The sequence below is a fragment of the Zasmidium cellare genome, assembly GCF_010093935.1.
Source record: "Zasmidium cellare ATCC 36951 unplaced genomic scaffold M409scaffold_39, whole genome shotgun sequence".
NCBI classification, from domain to species: Eukaryota; Fungi; Ascomycota; class Dothideomycetes; order Mycosphaerellales; family Mycosphaerellaceae; genus Zasmidium; species Zasmidium cellare.
The window spans coordinates 191,488-213,286 of record NW_022986983.1 but is presented as its reverse complement, the minus strand read 5'-3'; the positions used below and the strand labels follow the sequence as shown (position 1 = coordinate 213,286).

Genomic DNA, 21,799 nt, shown 5'->3' with positions numbered 1-21,799 from the left:
GCAGTAGTAGCAGTATTGTAGATACGCGCGTACTTGTTTCCTTTGTTCATGAAGACGGTGTTTCTCGTTCGTTTGCCAGGTCAACCTAGAGCCCAATCTGTGCAGTCTCTCTGGCAGTGAACAGAGTGTGGTTGACATATTCTAGGCATTGCTGACCTAATAGTGCACCAGTAACGAAAGCGGACTGGTCCATCATGCGGAATTCCTTAATTAGCCTGGGATCACAGGATCGCACCTCGCTCCTCCAAACCTTGCACCCAACTGACACCTGCCATGCGACGTGACTGACTTTCCAGGACGACATGGCATCAAACACAATCTGCCAGGGCCAGCAAGCTCCATCTCCCTGCGAACCCGAAACTCACGACCAAGCCCAGCGCGGACAGCTGCATACATTGCAAAAGATACAGCAAGGACAAATTGCTTCCGGTGTGAAGGGACGTCGTTGAAGCCTCCCAGAACGGAGATCTATGCGAGTCCGCTACACGATTCCGCCATTGCGCTACGGAGCCGTTAGCATGGCATCGTGATGAGGACGTGCGTGGAAGGCGTGTTGTTGGTGCAAGGCTTGATGCATAGCATGCATGCAGCCGCCCACTGTACACTCTGCCCGTGGCCCGAATTTCCACACGGGAGTCGGCTTGAAACGACTGTGCGAGCTCTTCATGGACGAACCCATAGCTTGGTAGGATCCTGGACGACGAGCAGGCATCTTGTTGGTGACCTACACGTTCTGTTCCCTGGTGCTCCCACAAGATGGTTCTTCATGCGTCGAGCCTCGCGCTTAGACCTCCCTTCCAGCTTCGATGTGGAACATCCTTCGAACGCCTCTGGTCTACTTAACGCAGTTAGGATCAAACGAAAGTAATCGCTACCCGATGGACTCATGTCCGTCGGAGTTTGTTGATGTGAAGCAGCCTCGAACGACGCCACCGTAGCAAGCCATGCCTCAGCTCGAACAACACATTTCAGCCTGTCGGGTCTTGCTGGCGTGGCCCTAATTTGGGTGTTGGTATGTTGCTCTGTCTGGCGCCTTCCCATCCTTCAATGGCAGGGAGGGCGCTTGTCTCTCTTGTATCCTATTCCTTGCCTTGTCGAAGCTCGAGCGCCGTTGTTAACCTGTTCCCTCGTTCGCCCGTGCCCCCAAACGGCTTTCCGTCGTATGTCTCTGCGCGTTGCCGCATGGACTGAGGGACGTGCTTGTTGGGTTTTGCATACATTCGTCTCATCTTCTACACTTTATCGATTCATCTGGGCGACTTCGTCATTCTTCCATCGGCCTTGATCACATTCCAAATCATGGGCACTCCTCATCAGCAGCAGTGGCCCTTCAAGACGAATCGCAATATGCCTCCGCGCTTCTTACAACGACTCGAGAAACAGAACGAAGCGTACAAGCAGGCTTTCGGGGGCGAGCCCAAGTTCGACCCTCCACCATATCCCGTCTCGACACCGAGGTCTTCAATATCGGACGCATCTTTCCAGCAGCAAAGTCCACCGCCCCAGTATTCCCAGCTCAACCATCGACCGTCTTACCACTACGAACGACTGGCACTACCTCCGAACTCTTTGGTTCTGGTTACTGGCGCAAATGGATGGCAGGGCATGCACGTTGCGGACCAACTACTGGAGCACGGGTATCGAGTACGAGGGACTGTACGAGACGCAGACAAAGCCATCTGGACGAGCAAATACTTCAAGGAGAAGTATGGAGCGGGAAGATTCACAACGGCCATCATCCCGGACGTAGTACCGCGTGGATCTCTCCATGTCGCCGTGCGAGGCTGCTCAGGAGTGGTGCACTGCGTATCCGTCATGACCTTCTCTCCAGATCCCACCGAAGTCATCACTCCCACGATAGCTGGTGCGCTGAACGCCCTCGAAGCGGCAGCGCAAGAGGTAAATGTCAAACGATTCGTGTATTGCAGTTCCACCGTAGCGGCGGTAGCTTCTGGCACTGGTACTCGGACAGAGGTCACGAGCGATAGCTGGAACATGTCTGCTTTCTTGACGGCATGGCAGCCGCCGCCATACGATCTCGATCGATCCTGGTCGGTGTATGCTTCAAGCAAATTGCAGACCGAGCAGGCGGTTTGGAGGTGGTATAGCGACCATCGGCCGCATTTTACGCTGAATACGGGTATGTTGCAATCCTCGCAAATCAATCGAAAAACGACTCGGTAACATCTTGGTAGTGCTTCCCGGCGTCTTGTGGGGCAAACAACTCTCACCAGGCTATCAAGGCTACCGAACGTCCGTCAAATATCTGAAGGGTCTTCGACGGCGACGCAGCCTCGACAGCCATATCGCCAGCACGTACGTTGCTCCTTCCCTCCCTCCCCTCTACCCTTCGAGCTAACCCCCCTCATGCTCACAGAATACTTCGTCGACGTCCAAGACTCGGCCATCCTCCACGTCGCGGCCCTCATCCTCCCGGACGTCTTCGACCGCCGCATCTTCGCCGCCAACCGCCCCTACAACATCAACTCGCTCCTCACCCTCCTCCGCGCCCTCTACCCGCATCGGATCCTCGAGGGCGATGTGAGCGATCATGGCGTCGATGTGACGGTTTATCGCGAAGCGGGGTATGCGGAGGAGTTGTTGAGGCGGATGGGGAGGAGGGGGTGGACGGAGATGGAGGTTAGTGTGGGGAGGTGTTGTGAGAGTTTTATTTGAAGAGAAGGATGGAAGAGAGGGAGGGCGGGAGATGGTGAGGTTGGGGTTTTGGGTGGTGAATAGCATGGGCTTTGACTTTGCACCTCGACGAGCGAGCGAGGCGTCTCTGAGGGATTTGAATGATCGAGAGCTGGGAATGTACGATATGTTTTCACGGAATGGGGAGCATGGATCTTCTGTGGCAGACATATGCAATGTGTAAAGAGTTGGATGTGTTCTGTTATCCCTTTTATACCCAGAAAGTAACGTTACATTGAAGCAGTCCACTTTCTCATCTGTGAACGACTAGAGCTCACCCACGACTGGCCGTATCATAGCCATCTTCTGCGTACTCGAACAAGATCTCTGTTCGACGAGCGAAGCCAAACGATTTCATGCGACAATCAGCTTTTCGTCTCCCGTAGCATGCAACTTTATGACTCTGCTCTGCTTTCCGTCTCTCGTAGCGCGCAACTTTAGGCGCTTCGCCAAGAAGTGAGGTTACCTAACAACTCTGCGTCCAAAGTCCTAGATCAGGCTAAGATGCGCTTGGAAGCGCTCTGTGATGAGGTGAGGTTTGGTCCGCTTTGTCGTCTTGGGGCTATACGCGTTTGAACGCGCTCTACCAAGAGGTGAAGTTAGCTCTCTGTGCTGCTGATGTTGACTGATACTCCAAGCCTGATCAATTCGATCACGACTCCGGGCACGTGAACCTCTAATCATACTTTCAGAGACGCGCGTGACGCCAAAATCAACGGTCGAACTGGGTAGCCGAGCCGGGAGTGAATGGTTGGTAGACATGGCAAGGGTAAGCTGTGTTGTGTTCGATACTCAATCTCCTGACATTGTTCAAGGGTAAGGCAGAAGTCTAACCTTCCGTCATTCTAGACCCCGCGCTTTTGTGTTATCGTCATGCTTGTTTCTCGTCATCGTAGCCCATAAGTCCCATTTCATCTTTCATCATCCTCTACTTCGCGTCTCCATGGGGTGCTCGCTGATAGTGCCGGGCGGCGTCGATGAGGCTGCTCCAGAGTCCTTTCTTATACCGTCGCCGTCTATCCTCTGGTTAGGATCCAGATTGTCAAGGAAGGGGCTGAAAGGCGCGGCGATGGTATGTTCCCGCCCTTTATCGTGACCTATACTTGAGGTGCTTCCCGGCCACCGGCGTTGCTGTGCGTGCATACTCTCGAGTGGCTCGCCAACGACTCCGTACTTGTCCCAGTTCACAGGAGGCATCCTCACCACGCTTTGAGGCCCAGGTATTCGGGGGAACGATTTGCCCGTGTTTGAGTCCTTCATGGTGACATCCATTTTCGTGTCCTCGTCTGTGCGTGGTGGTTTGGTGCCTTCGTCTTCTCGCGTCGCGCCCAGCTTCACTTCCTCCTCCCCGTCTTCGTCATCATCGTCCTCTTCATCCAGAATCGCCTGTATGTCACCCAACTTAGGTCTCGACTCATTCAACCTGCCCGCCGCGAGTTCCGTCTTGAAGTGCTTCGGATCGTCCAGCGCCAGTTGCTTGATACTCTCAAGCGTCTTCAGATCATCCTTCGCCTTCATCTTCTGGAACTGCAGCGTAGATATAGCCGCCCGTAGAGCAATAGCGTCCGTCGCATCTTCGCTCGAGAAAGGCAGGTTCGGCGGTTGCGGTATGTATTCTGTCGGTGCTATCGAAGAGCTCGGCTGCTGCTGCTGCTCTTGTGGAGGCTGTGGAGGAAGCGGGGGTAGGGTCGCAGCAGGCTCGCTGGGCGAGAAGGTGAAGTTGCCTCCATTCTCGGCCGGCACAAACGGAGCATGGACGGTCGCGGGGAGTACGGGCTGCACCTTGGGCGTTATGGGGCTGTACGCCGGCGCAACGGGTGAGGAGGAGCCTGCCGACTTCTGCGTGTTGGTAGTGTCTAGTTGCGGTGCGGTCGGGTGGTGGGGATCGTGATGGTGGTGGTGGGAGGGCGCAGGTTGGGCGTCGACGGTCGACATGTGCGAGAGAGGTCAGTGCGTAGATGTGCCGCCTGAGAGGAAGATCGCCACAGGCAAAAGTGTTGTCGCTCTCTTCTCCCACTTTGTCTTTTTCAGAAGCTGTCAATATGGAGGTCGGCGAGTGTTTGTTGGTGAGAGAAGTGTTTTGCAGTCTCGGAGCACGAACGACGACTTTTTCTCGTTTCGTTTCCTGCAGGCACGCGGGGAGAGCAGCAGCAGCAGCAGAGGCAAGAGCGACGGGATGAGCAATGTTTGCCGCTCACGAATGACGCCGACTTCCAAACTCCGAAGCCTACTCGCACCTCACCTGGTCCTGACCACGGACATCGACACCAATCTAAGCGCCCGTACAGACAATATCCCGGCCTTGATACCTCAATCCCATCTCGCAGAGTGTGAGGCCCATCGACATCTTTGTGGGCGACGGGCGGCGAAGGTCCTCACCGGCGGGCACTGCAAGACCAAGCCTATCTCTCTTTCTCACAACCAAGTAGAAATAACTCTCCTACACCTCTGCATCTCCCTCCTCTCTCTCCTATTCCCTCTTTCCAGTTCCAGACTCATCATACCATTCTCTACCAGGTCGACGCAGTCAGACATGGCCCCTCCCACCATAGCCTCCCTCTCCACGGCCAAAAAACTCGCCTTCATCGTGCCCTCTACAAACACCGCCGTAGAAACCCTCACAATCTCCCTCCTCCACTCCCTCCAAGCCAACATAATCCCCCTCTTCACCCGCACCCGCGTCCTGACCCTGGGCACCGACTCCTCCTCCACCGCCCAATTCACCCCCGCAGCCTTCACAGCCGCGGCCCAACTCCTCGCCGACGCTGCCCCAGACGCCATAATCTGGAACGGCACCTCGGGAATGTTCGTCGGCGGGGATGTAGCTGCTGATAAGGCTCTGGCGAAGACCCTGACGGACGCGTGCAATGGAATTTCTTGCTCGACAAACACCCTCGCGACCATCGCCGCGCTGGAATACTTCTCCATCAGAGACATCTCCATCGCAGTCCCGTACACCCCAGACGTAACCCAACGCGTGAGCGATTTCTTCACCCGCGAGGGCTATCGCGTGCATAAAGCTTTGCGGCTGGAAGAGACGCCGCCGACGAACGATGCGATTGGGAAGTGTTCGGCTGCGGCGATTAAGGATCTTGTGAGGAGGGCTGTGACTCCCGAGACGAAGGCTGTGCTGGTCGCTTGTACGAATTTCCCGGCGACGCTGTTGGTGGGGGAGTTGGAGAGGGAGTTGGGGGTGGTGGTGTTGGATAGTATTGCTGTGTCGGCTTGGTATGGGTTGAAATTGCTGGGGGTCAAGGGGACGAAGGAGAAGATGGAGGGGTGGGGGAGGTTACTTTGTTCGTTGTAATGGGGGAGTATTCATAACAGGGTGTCAATGGTTTCAGAATATTCTGGTTTTGTTTTCAATATAAGAAAATGCTTTATGATCCTACATCCATCCATCGCTTTATCTACGCCTGGACGCCCGCTTTACGAACCCGACGAGATGCTCACCCAATCCTTTTTCTCCTGTTCACTCGTACATGCCGCCGAGCCTGACGCACTAGCCCCATAGCGCTGTTTCTTTTTGCACCGTCTACTTCGCAAAGTGGAAGTCATAGTTGAGCCACTTTCTCGCCAGCACCTGGTTAACCTCCAATCCAGGCTTGCCGTAGGTCAGTGGCGAGAAGAACCAGAAGCCCCAGACAAGAACGGCAACGATGATGCCGGATGCAGCCCATGTAGCCAGGAGTGTTTGTCCAGCGATCCGTTCCCGAATTGGCTTGCTGCGCTGTTGCTGCTGTGCCTTGCTTCCCTTCTTGCCATCCACGATCGCTTGACCGGCGGGGAGGTTGGCGACTTCTTGTGGTTCGATGTTGAAGATGAACTCCACAACCGCGCCGGCGACTAGGGCACTGGCCAAGTGAGCTGGCAGGTAGTGGTGCAAGAACAGCTGACGGCCCATGATGAAGAAGGGGAAGTAGTGGGCGGCCCAGACGAGGAAGAAGAAACCGGTGCTGTTGTACAGACGAGAGCGCGTTCCTGTGAAGATGTTAGATTGAGATCTGATGTATATGTCATGATTGATTTACTCCGATCAAGCGCATCGACTCCACGACGCACAGACATCTGGTCTGCGAAAAGGATGCCGGCGAAAACGGCTAGCAATGCTGACGCAAACCACCAGCCAAGTGGGTTGCCCATGAAGTAGATCTGTCGTTTGGTCGTGGCCTCCGTCCAGAAGCTCACGCCACGGAGGAGGAAGGGCCACTGAATGGGGAACGATGCATATGGATGCGAGGATGTAAGTGCGTTGTTGTGGTAGAACATGGCCCGCTGAAGCTCGAGGTACTTCTTCATGAAGGGCATCGACTTCGGCTTTCGGATCTCCTTCACCAAGCGCGGAGAGTCTGCTTCGATGCCTTGCACTTCCTCGACATACCACGAGTTGGAAGTCTGCAGGGCATTCTTATTACCGTTGATCTCAGCCTGCTTGTATGCCCATTCTGGGAGTGGTGTCGTGTGAGTCCACATTGCCACCTTGGTAGGGACGTGAATGAGCTTGAAGTGAGAGGAAAGGGTCTTGAACTCCTGCCCGTCTTTGCCGTTGTCGACCTTGATCTGGAAGAGTGTGTCGTTGAAGCGATCACCATTCGCCTGGTCGAGAGGCACAGTGGTGAACTCCTGGTTGGTCGGGTGGTAAGGAGAAGCCACATCGTGGGTGAGGAGCCAGGTGTCCGTGACCAAATGCCTGAAGCGAACAATGTCGCCATTCTTTACGCGGTGACCCCGACCCTCCATTTGAGTGGAAGGAATAATCTGCCAAAGGTTGTTGGTGTCGTTGTGAGGGTATCCGGTAACCTGTTGGCCCTGAGAAGAGATACGACCATCCTCGTAGCGCAGGGGATACTTGTCGACATGAGAGTGCAGGTACACCTTTGTGTCCTTGTGCCGCATGGAAAGGTTGTCGAAATAGTCAATGGGCACCGCATTCTGCGCCATCAAATTGTCGGAGAGTGTCTCCTGGAAAGCCGGCGTCATGAAATCATCACCCGGTCCTGAACGCGAGAGGATCGCAAAGTGTACCTGGAACCAGAAGAGGTACATGAGGAATGGGACAATGATGAGGCCAACCATGCGCGCTCCAAAATGCTGAGCCCATTCCTGGAGACTGAGCGATCCTTGTTTGCGGTTGATATCCAGAAGCTCCCACAGATCGATCAAGACTGGGACACCCACTGAGAAGAAAGTGAAGGCTCCCACGTATTTGGTGCTGATAACGCAGCTCATGGAAATACCAGTGAGAAGCAGCCACTTCCACCATTTCCTCGAGAATGGGACGTGTCGTAGCTTGTAGAAGCGGACGTAGCACAGAATGCTGAGCGCCATGAACAGGACCAGAGTCGCATCGAGGAGAATCAAGCGAGTCTGGCCAACATGCGCGTTGTCAAAAAGTACCAGGGCAGTCGCGAGAATGCACGCCGGCACACTGTATCCCGACTCCCACATAATCAGATATACCACCGACACCGTGAGAGCTCCCATGAGCGCAGGCATCGATCGATATGCCACGTAGGGCACATGGTTGTCAATGTATGAGTCGCCAATGTTTTCAAAGAGGAAAGATCCATCGTAGCCAACAAGCCATCCGGCGAATGCGAAGAGGAGCTTGCCAAAGGGAGGGTGGACGTCGAAGAAGTATGTTCGTTGGAGGTAGTATGAAGCGAACTGTGCAAGTCCACGATCAGTATCATATTCAAATCCCCCATTTCACATCGAATACCATACCTTGCCGAAATGCACCTCGTCAAAAACGACCTGGTTGGGATGGCTGATGCCCCAGAACCTCGTCAAGAAGCCCAGGATGGTGAGGAGGGTGAAGGCAATCTTGTGGTCCCAGTCCTTCTGCACCGTCTCTTTGGTCGCATCCTTGACCGCGTTGAAAGTCTCGTCAATCTTGCCGTTCATCGCAGCCGTGACATCGTTGTTGGGTGTCGCCGGACGCTTCTTGTTGGAGCTGTCCTTGGGCCCTCTCTGGCGCACTGCGCTCTGCGGCGAGGACATGGCGGACGTGTGGTTTCTTAGCGGCCGCCAAACCGCTGGAATGAGGTGTCGAATTAAGGCGTGCAGGAGGAGAAGGGAAGATGAAGAAAGGAGTGTGGTGGCGCGCGACCAGAATTATTTCATGCCAACTATCCGTTCCTCGAGAAGAGAGGGTCCCGCGAGCTGACCTGACCTGAACCCCTGGCGCGCGTTCGGGCTAGCTGGCCGATCTTTTTCACGTGGATACGAAGAAAGCTTGCTTCTCACCACCAAAAGGATATTCACCATTCATCACACGTTCATTGATAGTAGTATTTGGATCTCGTGAGAATACTACGTCTAGCAAAACACACACGGGGTATCTCACGCCCAAAGAATCATCGGCACATGCGCCTCCCGCTCAATATGCACATGATCCAACCCGAATCTGCCTCCCCTTCGTGTCGTCGATGCCAAGTCGTTACTGCTGCTGTACGTGGTCAAAATAGAACTGTCTCTGGTTGGCTGCACCACCCTATGGTGCACCACTCGTGGCCGGTAATGGTGTCGGAGTGCCGAATGCGCCTTCTTGTGGTCTGAAGCCGACGTTGGCATACGCTTCTTGTTGCTTCTTGGAGTCAGGATGCTGAAGCTGACTTGTGCCAAAGATGTGCTGCGGCGCTGAAGATTCTTTGTGTATTCCAGGAAGAGACTCTCGCGCACTCCTCTCCTTCTCAGCGGAATCAGGCGTTGCGTCGATAGTGCTCGCGCCTGAGATGTTGGAGATGTTGCGAAATCCGGTAAGTTCCCGCTCGCCTCCATTCTGTCTATGCTTGGCCACGGCAAGCGGAGATGCTTGTTCTCTGCCAAACTGGCCGCGATTCCTGTCTGAAGTAGGCGGCGCAGCAATCACGCTTGACGGAGGTTCCACTGGATCGCTGTTCGCTGGTACTGTCCCTGAGCTTGAATGCTCGACTGCAGTTTTTCTCTGAGGCATTGGTGTCGCGAAGGGGCTCCCATTTCGTTGCACGCTGCCACTAAGATTTCGTACAAGGTGTTTCGAGATCTGAAGCCCAGGCTCTGCTGCCCAGTCAGGGGTATGAGATATTGAGGTCATGGCGTGGTTGTGGATCGGAGCCTGAGGCCTAGCCCATGGCGTTTGCTCCAGGAACTGTTCATGCGCGATTCGTTCGCTCTGCGGCTGCACCAGCCCTGTCCGATTGGGGAAGTGTACTGGCGCTGGCTGCGAACTGGCTGTAGTTGCTTTCTTGGAAAGCTGTTGTCCGTCAGTGATGGTACTCACATTTACACAAAGCCTTTGCATACCTTCATAGCCTTCATATCGTCTTCCAACGAATCGCCTTCCGCACCCGAGATGTCAGGCGCGGCAGGAAATCCCACGTACTTCGCGATGCCGCTGAGAACCGATACCTCTTGGTTGTACTTGGCCTGCTGCTTGAGCTGTGCGCTCTTCTTTGTAGGCAGCTTGTAGATGTATCTCTCGTTGTCATCCATCCCACTTTCACGACGCTCTTTCTGAATATTGTACCAGTCCTCTCCAAGCTTATACATAACATCTTCCCGGAGTTCGCGTGCGTGCTGGAAGTATTGGCTGTGCAGCTGACTCCGCTCTCCCAGTGTCGATCGTCGAAGACTTTCCATCTTGTACTTGTAGAACGCCTTTGCCTCATTGACCTGTTTCTGGTGCCGAGCCTCAACGCATGCGTTCTGCCGTAGGAACTCGGGATGCTTGCAGTCCGATTGATTGAGCATTTCCAATTCAGCATCCACGGCCGCGAGTCGTTCGCTGAATATCTTCTCTCGAAATGACGCAAACTGCTTCACCACGTCTTCGAAAACTGTAGACGCAGCTTGCTTATGCTTGAGATCTTCCGCCGACTTTGCTGCAGCTTCTTCGCTCTGCTCTTCTTCTGCCGGTGCTGTTACTTCTGCAACTTCTGTCTCCGGTGCTGTCTCTTTCGCAATGCCCTTTTTGTACTTTCCTTTCTGCTTTCCCGGTTTTCGGCCCCGACCGACTTTTGGAGCGATCGCGACTGAAGAATCTTGCACTTCGAGGGTGTCATCCGCGTCATTGCTGACTGTAGGTTCCTCAGTCTCCTCAATCGTTTCTGCGTTTGCGACTTCCTTATCGGTGTTCGCGTCGTCCGCGCCAGAGCTGTGGCTTCTTTTGCGAGGTGACTCTCCCATGTTCGAGTCCGCGCTCGTCAAAGAGCTGTCCACGGTGTCTGATCTTTTGCGCTTTTGCCCTGGAGTCGGAGAGTCAGTATCATTGTATGCACGAGCGCGAGGGTGGTCGCAATCTGCTTGCCCGCACATACCAGCAGTTTCTACGGTGCTCGTGCTAGAGGCTGCACCTGGACCGACTGGGATAGGCGACGGCGGGTCTGAAAGGTCGTCATCGGCTGTCGCAGCTTGACTGAGCTTGCTGGGTGTCTTTCCGGCATTGTCCCCCTGCTTGCGGGTTTTGTCTGGTGTGTGGTCGAGTCGTTCAGTCTCGGCCTCGGAATCCACCTCTAGCGACTGATGTACAGAGGTCTGAGCTATCGTCTCTTTGATTCCATTCGCATGCTCTTCTTCGTCTTCCTCGTCGATTGGATCGCTGAGGCTGCTGGATCGGTCGTCATTGTCGTCGCCGACCTCGGCGTCGGCAGCAGCAGGCGACTGAGCGCCAGTGTCTTCGTCCGCGTCGTTGTCAGGCATCGTCGTATCTTTTAACCTCGCAGGTGAGGCTCTGGCACTAAGAGGGGATATGGATGGTCTGGGAGTGACCTCGCGACTGCGAATGGGCGAGCGCGGCGTCGCTGGGATCGCATGCAGTTCTGTAGACGCCATGTCAGCGAACGAAGTTCTCAAGTTTGCGACCTGTATGCCACCGTCACGAGGACTCGACGGCGCGGCACGGCGGGGTGGTGGTGACGCACTGGCTGAATGGTCAGTGGCCGTGGTGCTGCTGCGACGCGCTGCCGCGGCCATTACTACCGCAAGCGACGTCGCCTACGGTGCCGATGGTGGATTCGGACAGTGCTGGCGGAGTTCAATTCGGCGGCTGTAGTCTTTTCGCGGTGCAAGAAGAGGGGCGCGGTGGTGAGCGTGAGGGTCGCCAGATCGTCGTGCGGTGTACGAGCGGGTGCGTCGAGGTAGTGGAGAGCGGGGATCGAGGATTGTGGGTGATTTGAATGCGAGATAGAGATGGCGTGAGGTCGAAAGTGTCGGAGGCGCACCGGGGGAGCAGGGCGGCGGTGTGGTGGTAGTGGAAGGGCGGCAGAGAGTTGGAGCGGGTGGTGGAAGAAGAGGAGGGCAGCGCAACGCAACGACGGCTGCTTGGCCGAGAAGCACCTGTGACGCTCAAAGGGGTCCAAGCTCGAAAAATGCAGAGCCAAAGTCTGGAAAAGCCGACTTCGATCTTTCTAAATTATATACGCCAGCAACATGTCGAAAAGGAGCGGCAAAGAGTCGAAGAGTGGTGACGGCAAGGTCAAGAAGTCGAAAAAGGGAGACAAGCATGCCAAAATACCAGAGGATCAGAAGCAACGTGCTGCCGAGTCTGCGTTCAGTGTCCTGGTCACCGACGACAAGACAGTCAATCCGTCGCTATCCTCTCTTTTCGCAGTGAAGGTACGTTCGCATTCGGTAGAAAGTCACTGATTTGAGACTGACTTGTTATAGCAACCTCCGGTCAAGGCGAAACCAGCGTCAGCTCCAAAGCCTCGCACCACAAAGCGCGAGTCCAGCGATGAGGCAGAGGATGAGGATAACGATGCCGAACTGTCTGAGTTAGACGAGGATGAGGTTTGGAGTGCGTTAGATGAGTCCGAAAGCAATGCGGAAGAAGAGCAAGCAAAGGAAGTCGCGATTGAAGATGAAGAGGATAGTGTTCAGCCGAAACGCAAGCGCAAGAAGAAGGATGCCGATGTACAACTGGAGGACGCCTACATGAGCAAATTGGCCCGTGAGGAGGAGCGAGATGCCGAGCGCATGGCTGCTGAACGAGCTGCAAAGCGCCAGAAAGCAGCTGATTTGAAGGACGATGACGAAGATGAGAATGAGGGTGAATCAGGCAAGATGGACGAAGACGAAGACGAAGTTGAAGACGACGACGACGACGAAGCAACCTTGCCACCTCCAAAGCACGAGACAGAGCAGCAAGCCGACGATGATCTGGCCAAGGCAAATCGCACTGTGTTCCTCGGAAACGTATCCACCGCCGCCATCAGCTCCAAGTCATCTCGAAAGGTGTTTGAGAACCATCTCAAGTCCTTCTTTGACGATCTACCGGCTTCAAAGGACGGTATCAAACACAAGCTGGAATCGATCCGATTCCGCTCCACGCCCTACGCATCTGCCATCCCAAAGAAAGCTTCATACGCCAAGAAGGAGATCATGGACGCCACCACCAAATCGTCAAACGCCTACGCCGTCTACTCGTCTCCTCTACTCGCACGAGAGGCCGCAAAGCGCCTGAACGGCACCATCATCCTCGACCGCCATCTCCGCGTAGACGAAGTAGCCCATCCATCCAAAGTCGACCACCACCGCTGCATCTTCGTAGGCAACCTAGGCTTCGTCGACGATGAAAGCAACATCCAAGACGCCAACGAGGAAGACGGTCGCGAGAAGCGGAAACGCGGTAAAGAGCCCTCCGATATCGAAGAAGGTCTCTGGCGGACCTTCATGAAGTGCGGTGCTGTCGAGAGCGTCCGCGTCATCAGAGACAGCACCACGCGAGTCGGCAAGGGCATCGCATACGTACAGTTCGAGGACGAGAATGCCTTGGAAGCCGCCCTGCTCTACAACGAGAAGAAATTCCCGCCCATGCTCCCTCGCAAACTCCGCGTCTCTCGAGCAAAAGCCCAAAAACGCAACGTCAAACCCGGCTCCGACCGTCCTTCGACTTCCAAGCAAAACCCCAACGGCTACCAACGCAAGCTGACAGGCCAAGAAGCCTCCAACCTGGGCAGAACAAGCAAACTCCTAGGACGAGCGGCCGCCGCGAAAGCCCGCAAGCCAGAGAAGAAGCCCGCCGCGAGCAGAGATTCCAAACCAGCGGTGGGAGGGGAGATCAAGGGACCCGAGAGCTTCATTTTCGAAGGACATCGAGCGACTGAGAAGCAGGGAAAGAGTGGCCTGAAGCTTGGGGGGCGACATACCAAGAACAAGACGAAGGTGACGAAGAGGAGTTCTTCGTTTAAGAAGTCCGGTAAGAAGACTGCCTAGAGACGTGGTGTGAAAGACAGGGTTGAAGTAAAACGATGTTCGACTTGTGTGTAGTAAAGAACTCTGTTTCTGAACTCGCTGCAGTGATTTGAATAGAGATGCATAGCGAAACCAAAACAAATGCTCGGATGCGTGCCGTGCTGGTCTTCTTGTGTCTCTCGAGACCTGTACTTAAAATCCATCCAGTCTGTGTCCTGCTCTGCTCATGAATGTTGTGTTGTGGTGATCCCTCATATCCCGAAGTCCATCCAAAAAGAGAAAGAGCGCCTCGCCAAAACACAATAAAAACGATATTACAAATGAGACCCGAATAAACGATGCATGCCGCTTCCAGGCCATCTCGTCCCCCCTTCCCTCCCTTATGGAAGACTTCCACCTCCCCACCTCTTCACAAATCCCGACAGTGCATTCCTTTAAATCGCCCAACTCCCCCTCCGATTCGTCGTCGCCCAATTCCCCCCCGGCGCATCTACCCTAACCATGTTCTTCTCCTGCCGCGCCCACTCCCTGATATAAAGCTTCAACGCCTGCCACCGCACACAACTATCCTCGGAAATCCCCTCGCCGCCGCCGCCCTCGAAATCCTGTCCGAGCCGGATATATCCCCTCGGGCTCTGCTTCGCCTTGACATCGTCCTGGCGGAGTTCCGGGACGGGGATGCGGGAGATTTTGGAGAGCTCGTCGTCGAAGGGGCGCGCGAGGGACGGGTAGCCCAGGGAGAGGTAGTTGAAGACTTGGGTGACGAAGGCGTCGGGGTATTCGCGGGAGAACATCTCGTCGAAGTCGCGTTCGGAGACGAGGACGGCGTCGAGGTGCGCGATGTCGGCGCCTTTGAGGCTTGCCGGGGGTGAGGGTGGGGTGGTGATGGCGGCGAGGGAGGTGTGGACGACGGCGCCGCCTGCGGCGAAGGACTGTTCGAAGGGGTTGCTGCTGTCGGTTCGAGGCGCGGGGGTCATCAGGCCTGTAGGGCCGGAGGGCGGCATGAGGCCGTTGTTGGTGGATTGCTGTTCTTCGCCGCCGATACAGCATCCACCCCAAAGACCCTTCCCAGCAGCGCCTTTGGAGGGGCTTGAGATGGAAGATGCTGTGCTCTGTACTGCGTTCTTAGGCGCAGCATTCCAGAGTCCACCTTCGTCTTCGTTGACCTGCGCAGACTGAGACTGCTCATTCAAATAACACATCTGCTGTCGAAGCTTATCCGACCCCTGCGTGACATCAAAGCGAGCCGGCTCAGGTGACGGACACCTTGGGAACACCAGGTCACGTCCGAGCATTGGTGGACGGGCACGATCACGCATCGACCGCATCTCATTGTCCGGCTGATGGATGCTGGGAGCGGCATCCGGGTTCCACCACGGCGAATGTGACTCCTTTTTGGCAGTCACTTTATTCGCGTTGCGTTCCTGTTCCATCTTCTCGGCGTGCCGCTGCATCTCCAGTTGTTCCCATGGCTCTTTGGTGCTTTCACGCCTGATTTTCACGAGATACTCTTCTTCGTCGAAGCCTTCCCAGGTCACTGGGCGATCTTCAATCTCATCGTCCAGACTGTCCTGATCGTCGTTAACGTAATGCTGGACAGGCTCGTGGAAGTCAGAGTTGGGGAAGGCCGCAAGAGCTTGTTCTTGAAGTCTCTGCTCGGCCTTCCTCGCCTCCAGCTGCAAGAAGTAGTTACTGAAGTTCTCGTCGACACTTTCCCGAATGCGAGTGGCGTGTTTGTAGAACTCGTTGAAGGACGAATCTGAAGCGGTGATTGGTGATCCCTGGCCTGGACTACAGGACATTGACGAGGGACCAGATTCACGCTCGCTTTCAGAGCTCTCAATCGTATCAAGGTCTGGCAAGCGGAAAGAATGGCTGCGAGTGGCATTCAACGCTGCCGGCCTCGGAGGAGCACTTCCATCCAAAGGAGAAACCGGCCGCTTCATGTCTGGCGGTATCAACTCGTGACCAGCATCTGAGACATTGTGGGCGTGGTCATTCGCCTCAGTTTTAGATTCCCTAAAATCCGGCGTCTTCCAGCCTGCGTGTTTCTGATGCTCACGAGCATGAATCGTGTGCCCTTCTTCCGTCTTGTAATCCTGGTAGTTGACCGCGTTGGAATCTCCCACCCTACGGGATCTTTTGGCTGTCGACAGCACTACGGGTGTGAATTTCCTGGGCGTGGCATCTTCAGACGCAACAGTCGACGCATCGGACTCCATACTAGTTTGCCTGCTAGGCTTCCTGTTGCCTCCATATTGCGTTTCTACCAGCTGCGGCTTGAAACGTATGTGCGAGGACGAACTCTTCTCGTCTGACCTGCCCTTGCTGCTCTTGTGGGTAGTCTCAATCGGCTCCGGGGCGAAACGACGGGGTTTGGATTTGTTATCCTGCGTGCTTTCGGGATTCTTGCGGGAAGATTTCGTGGTCGTCTCGATCGGTTCCGGAGCAAAACGCCTGGCCTTGGGAGCATCCTGCTTCTCCGGCGAATGTCTACGAGCCGATTTCGAGGATTTGGTGGTTGTTTCTATGGGCTCAGGTGCAAAGCGCCTGGGCTTGGGTTGATCCGGTTTAGTTGCGGCATCGGCGGGCGCATTCTGCGGTGAGGATGGAGGCATTGCTAATGTACGGGCAAATGGCCCTGACGTGGAATACCGCCTCTCCGCTCATACGCTCCTGTTCCGTAGGCTAGGGGGGCCGACCAGGCCAGTAGTTGGACAGAAAGAGGGTCTCGAGGGAGGCAGGCGTTTCCTTCAGAGCGTTGAGACGCTGGGATGTTGTGCAACTGATGCAACGATGACCGAACGGAAGACGAAGAGGATTTCGGAGGGTTTGCGTGCTACGCAGCGTCGCTGGTGATGTGGAGGGAAGGGCGATAGATCGTGGAAGGCTCGGGCGGTCGAGTTGGCTGCGGTGGTAGAATTGCGGTGGTTACGGGTTGGCTCGTTGGCGGATGACGACGATTCTCACCTGAGGCGAATGGCAGCAGAGACGGGGTGCTGGAAGCGTCCGGCTGCTCACAACATGCAACGATAACAGATGAGTAAGAGGTGATTCACAACCAGAGTGAAGGTGCACGGGGAGGGAGTGTTGAGAAACGAAACCCAGCAGCGCAGTCGAGACGGTCTGCCATCACACAATGGCTGCCCATCCTCCCACTACGCTCCCACCCCCATGCAGGGCCGCGGCGGACAGTCCTCCCTCGCCCGTCCGCCCATTCCTGTGCTCGATCGACGGCGCCGACGGTTCTGATTGCACCAATCTTCACCGAGTCCATCCTTTCTGCTGCCAACTGCCCCGCCATCGCTCTCTGTTGTCCTCCTCAAACGCTACCGATCGGGACGACACGGAGAGCCTGCACCTGTTTCACCTCCATTTCGCTTTGGCTGGCGTCTGCGGCAGCGCCACCGCTAAAAAAGAAGTTGCACATCTGGAACGGCTGGCCAATTCCAGGGACAGCACCACGCCCATCTTCGTCATTGTCTCCTATAAGCTGTTCGCTCTTCCTTTTCACGAGAACTTCCGAATGGGTTGCGCTGGTCCGCGATGTGTATACTTGTCACTGTGCGCGTGCCTCGGCTTGCAACACATTCAATCTGTGATAGCCTCGTCAAGAACAATGTCGTGCTGCTGCTATCAACAATCATCCTGTACATATAGCCACACCGACAGTTGAGCGTGGACATTTCTCATGCACCAGCCAAAACGGCCCGCAAAGTCTGACCTCTGATAGCCACCGCCAAACGACTCTCGAGACTCCCAACGTGTTCCTTGGGCCGTTGTACTTATGCGTCGGTACTCCTTCCGACTGCCACGATGCCATTATTATCTTCGAACGGACGGACCACTGTCTCGGAAGCTCGAGGGTCAATTGCTCGACTGACTGACTGAGCCTCTCGTCAGCAGTGTACGACCAACGTGACCTTGGCGTGGCCTCTCGCACGCTGTGAGAGAGGTCCCACTTCGCCAGATGATCCTGAAGAGCTTCATCAAAGACGAAATGGTTGATGGAATCCTCCTTGTTATCTCGATTGCGGACTTTTCACCACCGATCAGGCTACGTTGTGCGTCGAACTACTGTACATGTGTCTTCACCGCCGTGTGTTGTTCGCGAACGACCCACGCGCATGTATCGGTCCGACGCCGTGTGGACTGTGGAGTGCAGCTCTAGTGCGCAGTCATGCCCGTGGAGTGAGTGTAGAGGCGCACCATGAGGCTTGACTTTGCTTGAAAGCACATGATGGACTGTCCGGTGATGTCGGAGTGTGTGTCTACTACATAGATACAACAAACTGACTACCTATCCCGTGACTACAGGTACGAGACATCCACCCAGCTGGCATCTGCGTAGTCGCTGCCGAGGACATCTCCAATGGCCACAGCTGCACTCAGCTTCGTGGCGAAGTCTGCGCGTGTTCCCTCACTGCCAGCTCCTTTGTTCTCGAACTCGCCGAACTCAACACCATCAGTCCTGGGGTCGTCAGTGTTCCAGATCTTCCATCCAGCGGAGTTGATCACATCGGTCATGGAGGTGGCCTGGAAAGCAACGCGAGCGTACGCTCTCCATGGACGGCCCAGGTAGTATGCACCGCTTTCGACGGAGTTGCCAGGAGCAGCGGCAACCTTGGAGTTGTTGATCACGTAGTAGCTGTCGCTGCTGGAGGAGTCTCTACCAGACGCGGTGATATATCCGAGACTAGCTTCGAGTACACCAATCGTGACCTGCTCGAACCACGCCTGGCCTTCTTGTCCGAAGATGAAATCGGTGGCTCCCTCGATGTATGATTGAGCGTACAGTTGGGCTCCGATTTCGGCTAGGATGGTGTCTTGGTATCTGGAAATCGTAAGCATGTCTCATCAAGAGCGAGTTCTCTACGTACCCTTTGAACTGGCAAGCATAGTAACCTTGGTTCTGTTCAATGTCAGAAGTGATTCAGCCAACGCCTAAGACATCCCTTACCGCAGCATTCGCGGACAGAGCCAGCGCCTGCGATCCCTCTCCATACGAGTTGACAACATTCACGTTGTAAAGCTTGAAGTTGCTGGTCCAGACACGAAGAGTAGCCGTGGCATCATTGTTGTCGACATCCTCCTGGCTCAATCCATACGTAATCGTGACCTTGTTGGCGCTGTAGGAGGTCGTGTCTTCGGTGTATCCATAGATGGTGACCGGACCACTGATTTTCTTCACATAGACTTGCTCCTTGTACGTGCCGGCTTCGATGAAGATGCTCTGCTCGGAAGATGAAGACGATGAAAGAGCGTCGACAGCGTCCTGGATCGTCGAGTAGTCGCCGCTACTGCCCACCACCAAAGCCCCTGATGGTGCCGTAGTCCGGGATGCAGAATAAGCAAGGCCAATCAATGGCGCAAGAGATGCAAGAAGACGCATTTTTCAGAAAAGAAGACTTGAACGAATGTAACGAATGGAATCTTAACAGACCAAGAACTGGGAAAGCATATACGGGATGCAACTCACTATATAGCAGACTTCGTCTCCTGCTGGCATATACAAATATCTGCGCATCTATTAGAAGCAAGCAGGTTTCACCTGATGACCCCCAATTGACATGGGCGCTGCCCAGTATTTAACCGCCATTGCCCCAGATAGATTGAATTAGTCCGTGTCTCGTATGACATTGAAATTTGGCCGCTTCGTCGCTTCGCCGGGGCCATGGCGTGTACGATCCTGGTTGTTCTACTACTGTGAAGTGAAATGCATGATCTTTGGAAGTGTTGCCTTTCTCCGGATGTTGATGGCAACCAAGCCCACGATGGCTGCTCGCGTTGGGTGCAAAGCCCGCGTGTGACGGAGATGGGACGTTTCAATTCGAACAGAGCACCTGCGGAATGGTTCGCTTGTTCTTTTGGGGGCATCTGTACGCGTATCGTATTGAGATGAGGTGGTGTCAATGCCGTGTTATGCAAGTTCCAGCACCACTTTGTGATGGTAGCTCGAGGCCGAGATGGACGTGGTTTGCGAATGCGATTCCGGTACCACCAATGCGAGGTTAGAGCAATAGCCTGTAGTCAGTCTCTCCAAAAATAACGGGGTTGGGAATGCAGAAGAAAGCAAGGTTGAGATGTGAAGATAGAGAGCAAGGAAAGCACGTGGCCTGAGCTCAGGGCAAAATGACCGTGATGACACCAGCGCGTCAACCTCACCTGTCACCCGCCTCGTCTCCCCTCCTCCCTTTCCATCATCATCAACATCATCCAGTGGAGAGCACAAGACTTTGCAACAGGCCACGGCGTTGGACCATGCAGTCGTCGCCCAGTCAAGAAGACAGCATGGCTCTCCACATCACCCCGCTCCAGGTGTTGACACGACGGCATCTGGAGCTATGCCACTGCTCGCCGAGGTCCCCCAATCCACATGCACCCTGGGCACTGCCCTATGTGAACGATACCTGTATCGCGAGCAACCGTCATAGCTCGCGAGTCGTGGAGCTCTTCTTCTTCTTCGAGGTCAAGTGATTCCTCTTCTCCCCTTCTTACGACTTTCCTCCCCTCTCCACCAATCTTTTACTTGTTAGAACAGCCACCATGGCCGACATCCCAAAGAAATACAAAGCCGTCGTCTACGATGCACCGGGCAAGATCTCCACGAAGGTGGTCGAGCTCGACACGCCAGAGCCAGGACCAGGAGAGGTCCTCGTCAACTTGACGCACTCCGGTGTCTGCCACAGCGATCTGGGAGTTATGACGAACCGCTGGGCAGGTCTGCCATATCCCACACAGCCTGGCCAAGTCGGAGGCCACGAGGGCATTGGAAAGGTGGTGAAGCTGGGCCCAGGAGCCGAGCAGTCCGCTGTGAAGGTTGGAGATCGTGTGGGAATCAAATGGGTATGTTGTGTGGTCGAGTACATGGCGTCGGCATACTGATTGGACATCAGATTGCCGCTATCTGCGATTCGTGCCCAGCTTGCTTGAGCGGACACGATGGTAAGCTGTCTTCCTACTCAGCAGATCGAACAAGTACTGATTTACTACTCAGGTGTCTGTTTCAACCAGAAGATCAGTGGATATTACCACCCAGGCACTTTCCAGCAATACGCCATTGGCCCAGCCTCCTACGTGACCCCTATCCCCGAGAGCCTCCCCAGCGATGCCGCCGCACCCATGCTCTGCGCCGGTGTGACGGTCTACAGCGCCCTCCGAAAGTCCAGCGTAAAAGCAGGAGACTGGGTAGCCATCCTCGGTGCAGGAGGCGGGTTAGGTACGTAACACCACCGCATATCACACAGCCAGACAACCATGAAGGACATCAGACTGATATTTCATGAACAGGCCACCTCGCCTGCCAAATCGCCTCGCGCGGCATGGGCCTCCGCGTAATCGGCATCGACGCCCCATCCAAAAAAGAAATCGCCCTCTCCTGCGGCGCCGAAGTCGTGCGTATACTGAAGGGCAGAAGGCCCCCCCCCCCCCCCCATTCTGTGTCTAAGACATTCGCTGACCTTCTACCCTTCACTTTTAGTTCATCGACCACACCCAAGGCAAAGCCGAGGAAGAAGTCAAAGCCGCCACCGGCGGCCTGGGCGCACAAGCGGTCCTCGTCCTCACCGCCGCCAACGCCGCCTACGCCTCGGCCATGACCCTGCTCAAATTCGGCGGCACCTGCGTGTGCGTCGGCCTCCCCGAGGGCGAACTCAAAGCCATCGCGACGGCGTACCCGCAGTTCCTCGTGGCGAAGGCGCAGACGATCCGGGGCGTCGCGGTGGGGGATCGGAGGGAGGCGATTGAGACGTTGGAGTTTGCGGAGCGGGGGGTCGTCAAGACGCATTTTCGCACGGCCAAGATGGAGGAGTTGACGGAGGTGTTTGAGCAGATGGATCGGGGGGAGTTGGTGGGGAGGGTTGTGTTGGATTTGAATGCTTGAGGAGAGAATTTGTACCATGACGATGATGACAGATCGGTGTTGATGAGG

The 21,799-nt window shown here is 55.2% G+C and overlaps 9 protein-coding genes across 9 annotated transcripts; 4 read left to right on the top strand and 5 right to left on the bottom strand.

Moving 5' to 3' along the window:
* Positions 1–1,299: 1,299 nt before the first annotated feature.
* Positions 1,300–2,676, top strand: M409DRAFT_27838 (uncharacterized protein; the record flags this gene model as incomplete). The annotated part of the gene is made up of 2 exons (XM_033808749.1): positions 1,300–2,140; positions 2,378–2,676. The coding sequence occupies 2 exons, from the start codon at positions 1,300–1,302 to the stop codon at positions 2,674–2,676; spliced, it is 1,140 nt and encodes a 379-aa protein (XP_033662671.1).
* A 939-nt stretch (positions 2,677–3,615) lies between these two features.
* M409DRAFT_58857 (uncharacterized protein) lies at positions 3,616–4,629 on the bottom strand (the record flags this gene model as incomplete). Its single annotated transcript, XM_033814016.1, has 1 exon — positions 3,616–4,629. The coding sequence occupies one exon, from the start codon at positions 4,627–4,629 to the stop codon at positions 3,616–3,618; it is 1,014 nt and encodes a 337-aa protein (XP_033662670.1).
* Positions 4,630–5,227: 598 nt separating this feature from the next.
* M409DRAFT_58856 (uncharacterized protein) lies at positions 5,228–6,001 on the top strand (the record flags this gene model as incomplete). Its single annotated transcript, XM_033814015.1, has 1 exon — positions 5,228–6,001. One exon carries the CDS (start codon positions 5,228–5,230, stop codon positions 5,999–6,001), a length of 774 nt encoding a protein of 257 aa, XP_033662669.1.
* A 228-nt stretch (positions 6,002–6,229) lies between these two features.
* Positions 6,230–8,697, bottom strand: M409DRAFT_69580 (glycosyltransferase family 39 protein; the record flags this gene model as incomplete). The annotated part of the gene is made up of 3 exons (XM_033818361.1): positions 6,230–6,675; positions 6,726–8,361; positions 8,422–8,697. 3 exons carry the CDS (start codon positions 8,695–8,697, stop codon positions 6,230–6,232), a joined length of 2,358 nt encoding a protein of 785 aa, XP_033662668.1.
* Positions 8,698–9,190: 493 nt separating this feature from the next.
* On the bottom strand, positions 9,191–11,376 carry M409DRAFT_27834 (uncharacterized protein; the record flags this gene model as incomplete). Its single annotated transcript, XM_033808748.1, has 3 exons — positions 9,191–9,931; positions 9,982–10,922; positions 10,995–11,376. The coding sequence occupies 3 exons, from the start codon at positions 11,374–11,376 to the stop codon at positions 9,191–9,193; spliced, it is 2,064 nt and encodes a 687-aa protein (XP_033662667.1).
* Positions 11,377–12,105: 729 nt separating this feature from the next.
* M409DRAFT_69578 (uncharacterized protein) lies at positions 12,106–13,890 on the top strand (the record flags this gene model as incomplete). Its single annotated transcript, XM_033818360.1, has 2 exons — positions 12,106–12,291; positions 12,343–13,890. 2 exons carry the CDS (start codon positions 12,106–12,108, stop codon positions 13,888–13,890), a joined length of 1,734 nt encoding a protein of 577 aa, XP_033662666.1.
* A 413-nt stretch (positions 13,891–14,303) lies between these two features.
* Positions 14,304–16,487, bottom strand: M409DRAFT_27832 (uncharacterized protein; the record flags this gene model as incomplete). Its single annotated transcript, XM_033808747.1, has 1 exon — positions 14,304–16,487. The coding sequence occupies one exon, from the start codon at positions 16,485–16,487 to the stop codon at positions 14,304–14,306; it is 2,184 nt and encodes a 727-aa protein (XP_033662665.1).
* Positions 16,488–18,180: 1,693 nt separating this feature from the next.
* Positions 18,181–19,261, bottom strand: M409DRAFT_69576 (carbohydrate esterase family 8 protein; the record flags this gene model as incomplete). Its single annotated transcript, XM_033818359.1, has 3 exons — positions 18,181–18,703; positions 18,750–18,781; positions 18,830–19,261. 3 exons carry the CDS (start codon positions 19,259–19,261, stop codon positions 18,181–18,183), a joined length of 987 nt encoding a protein of 328 aa, XP_033662664.1.
* A 1,154-nt stretch (positions 19,262–20,415) lies between these two features.
* Positions 20,416–21,751, top strand: M409DRAFT_58850 (uncharacterized protein; the record flags this gene model as incomplete). Its single annotated transcript, XM_033814014.1, has 5 exons — positions 20,416–20,715; positions 20,766–20,814; positions 20,867–21,088; positions 21,160–21,263; positions 21,350–21,751. The coding sequence occupies 5 exons, from the start codon at positions 20,416–20,418 to the stop codon at positions 21,749–21,751; spliced, it is 1,077 nt and encodes a 358-aa protein (XP_033662663.1).
* Positions 21,752–21,799: the final 48 nt, after the last annotated feature.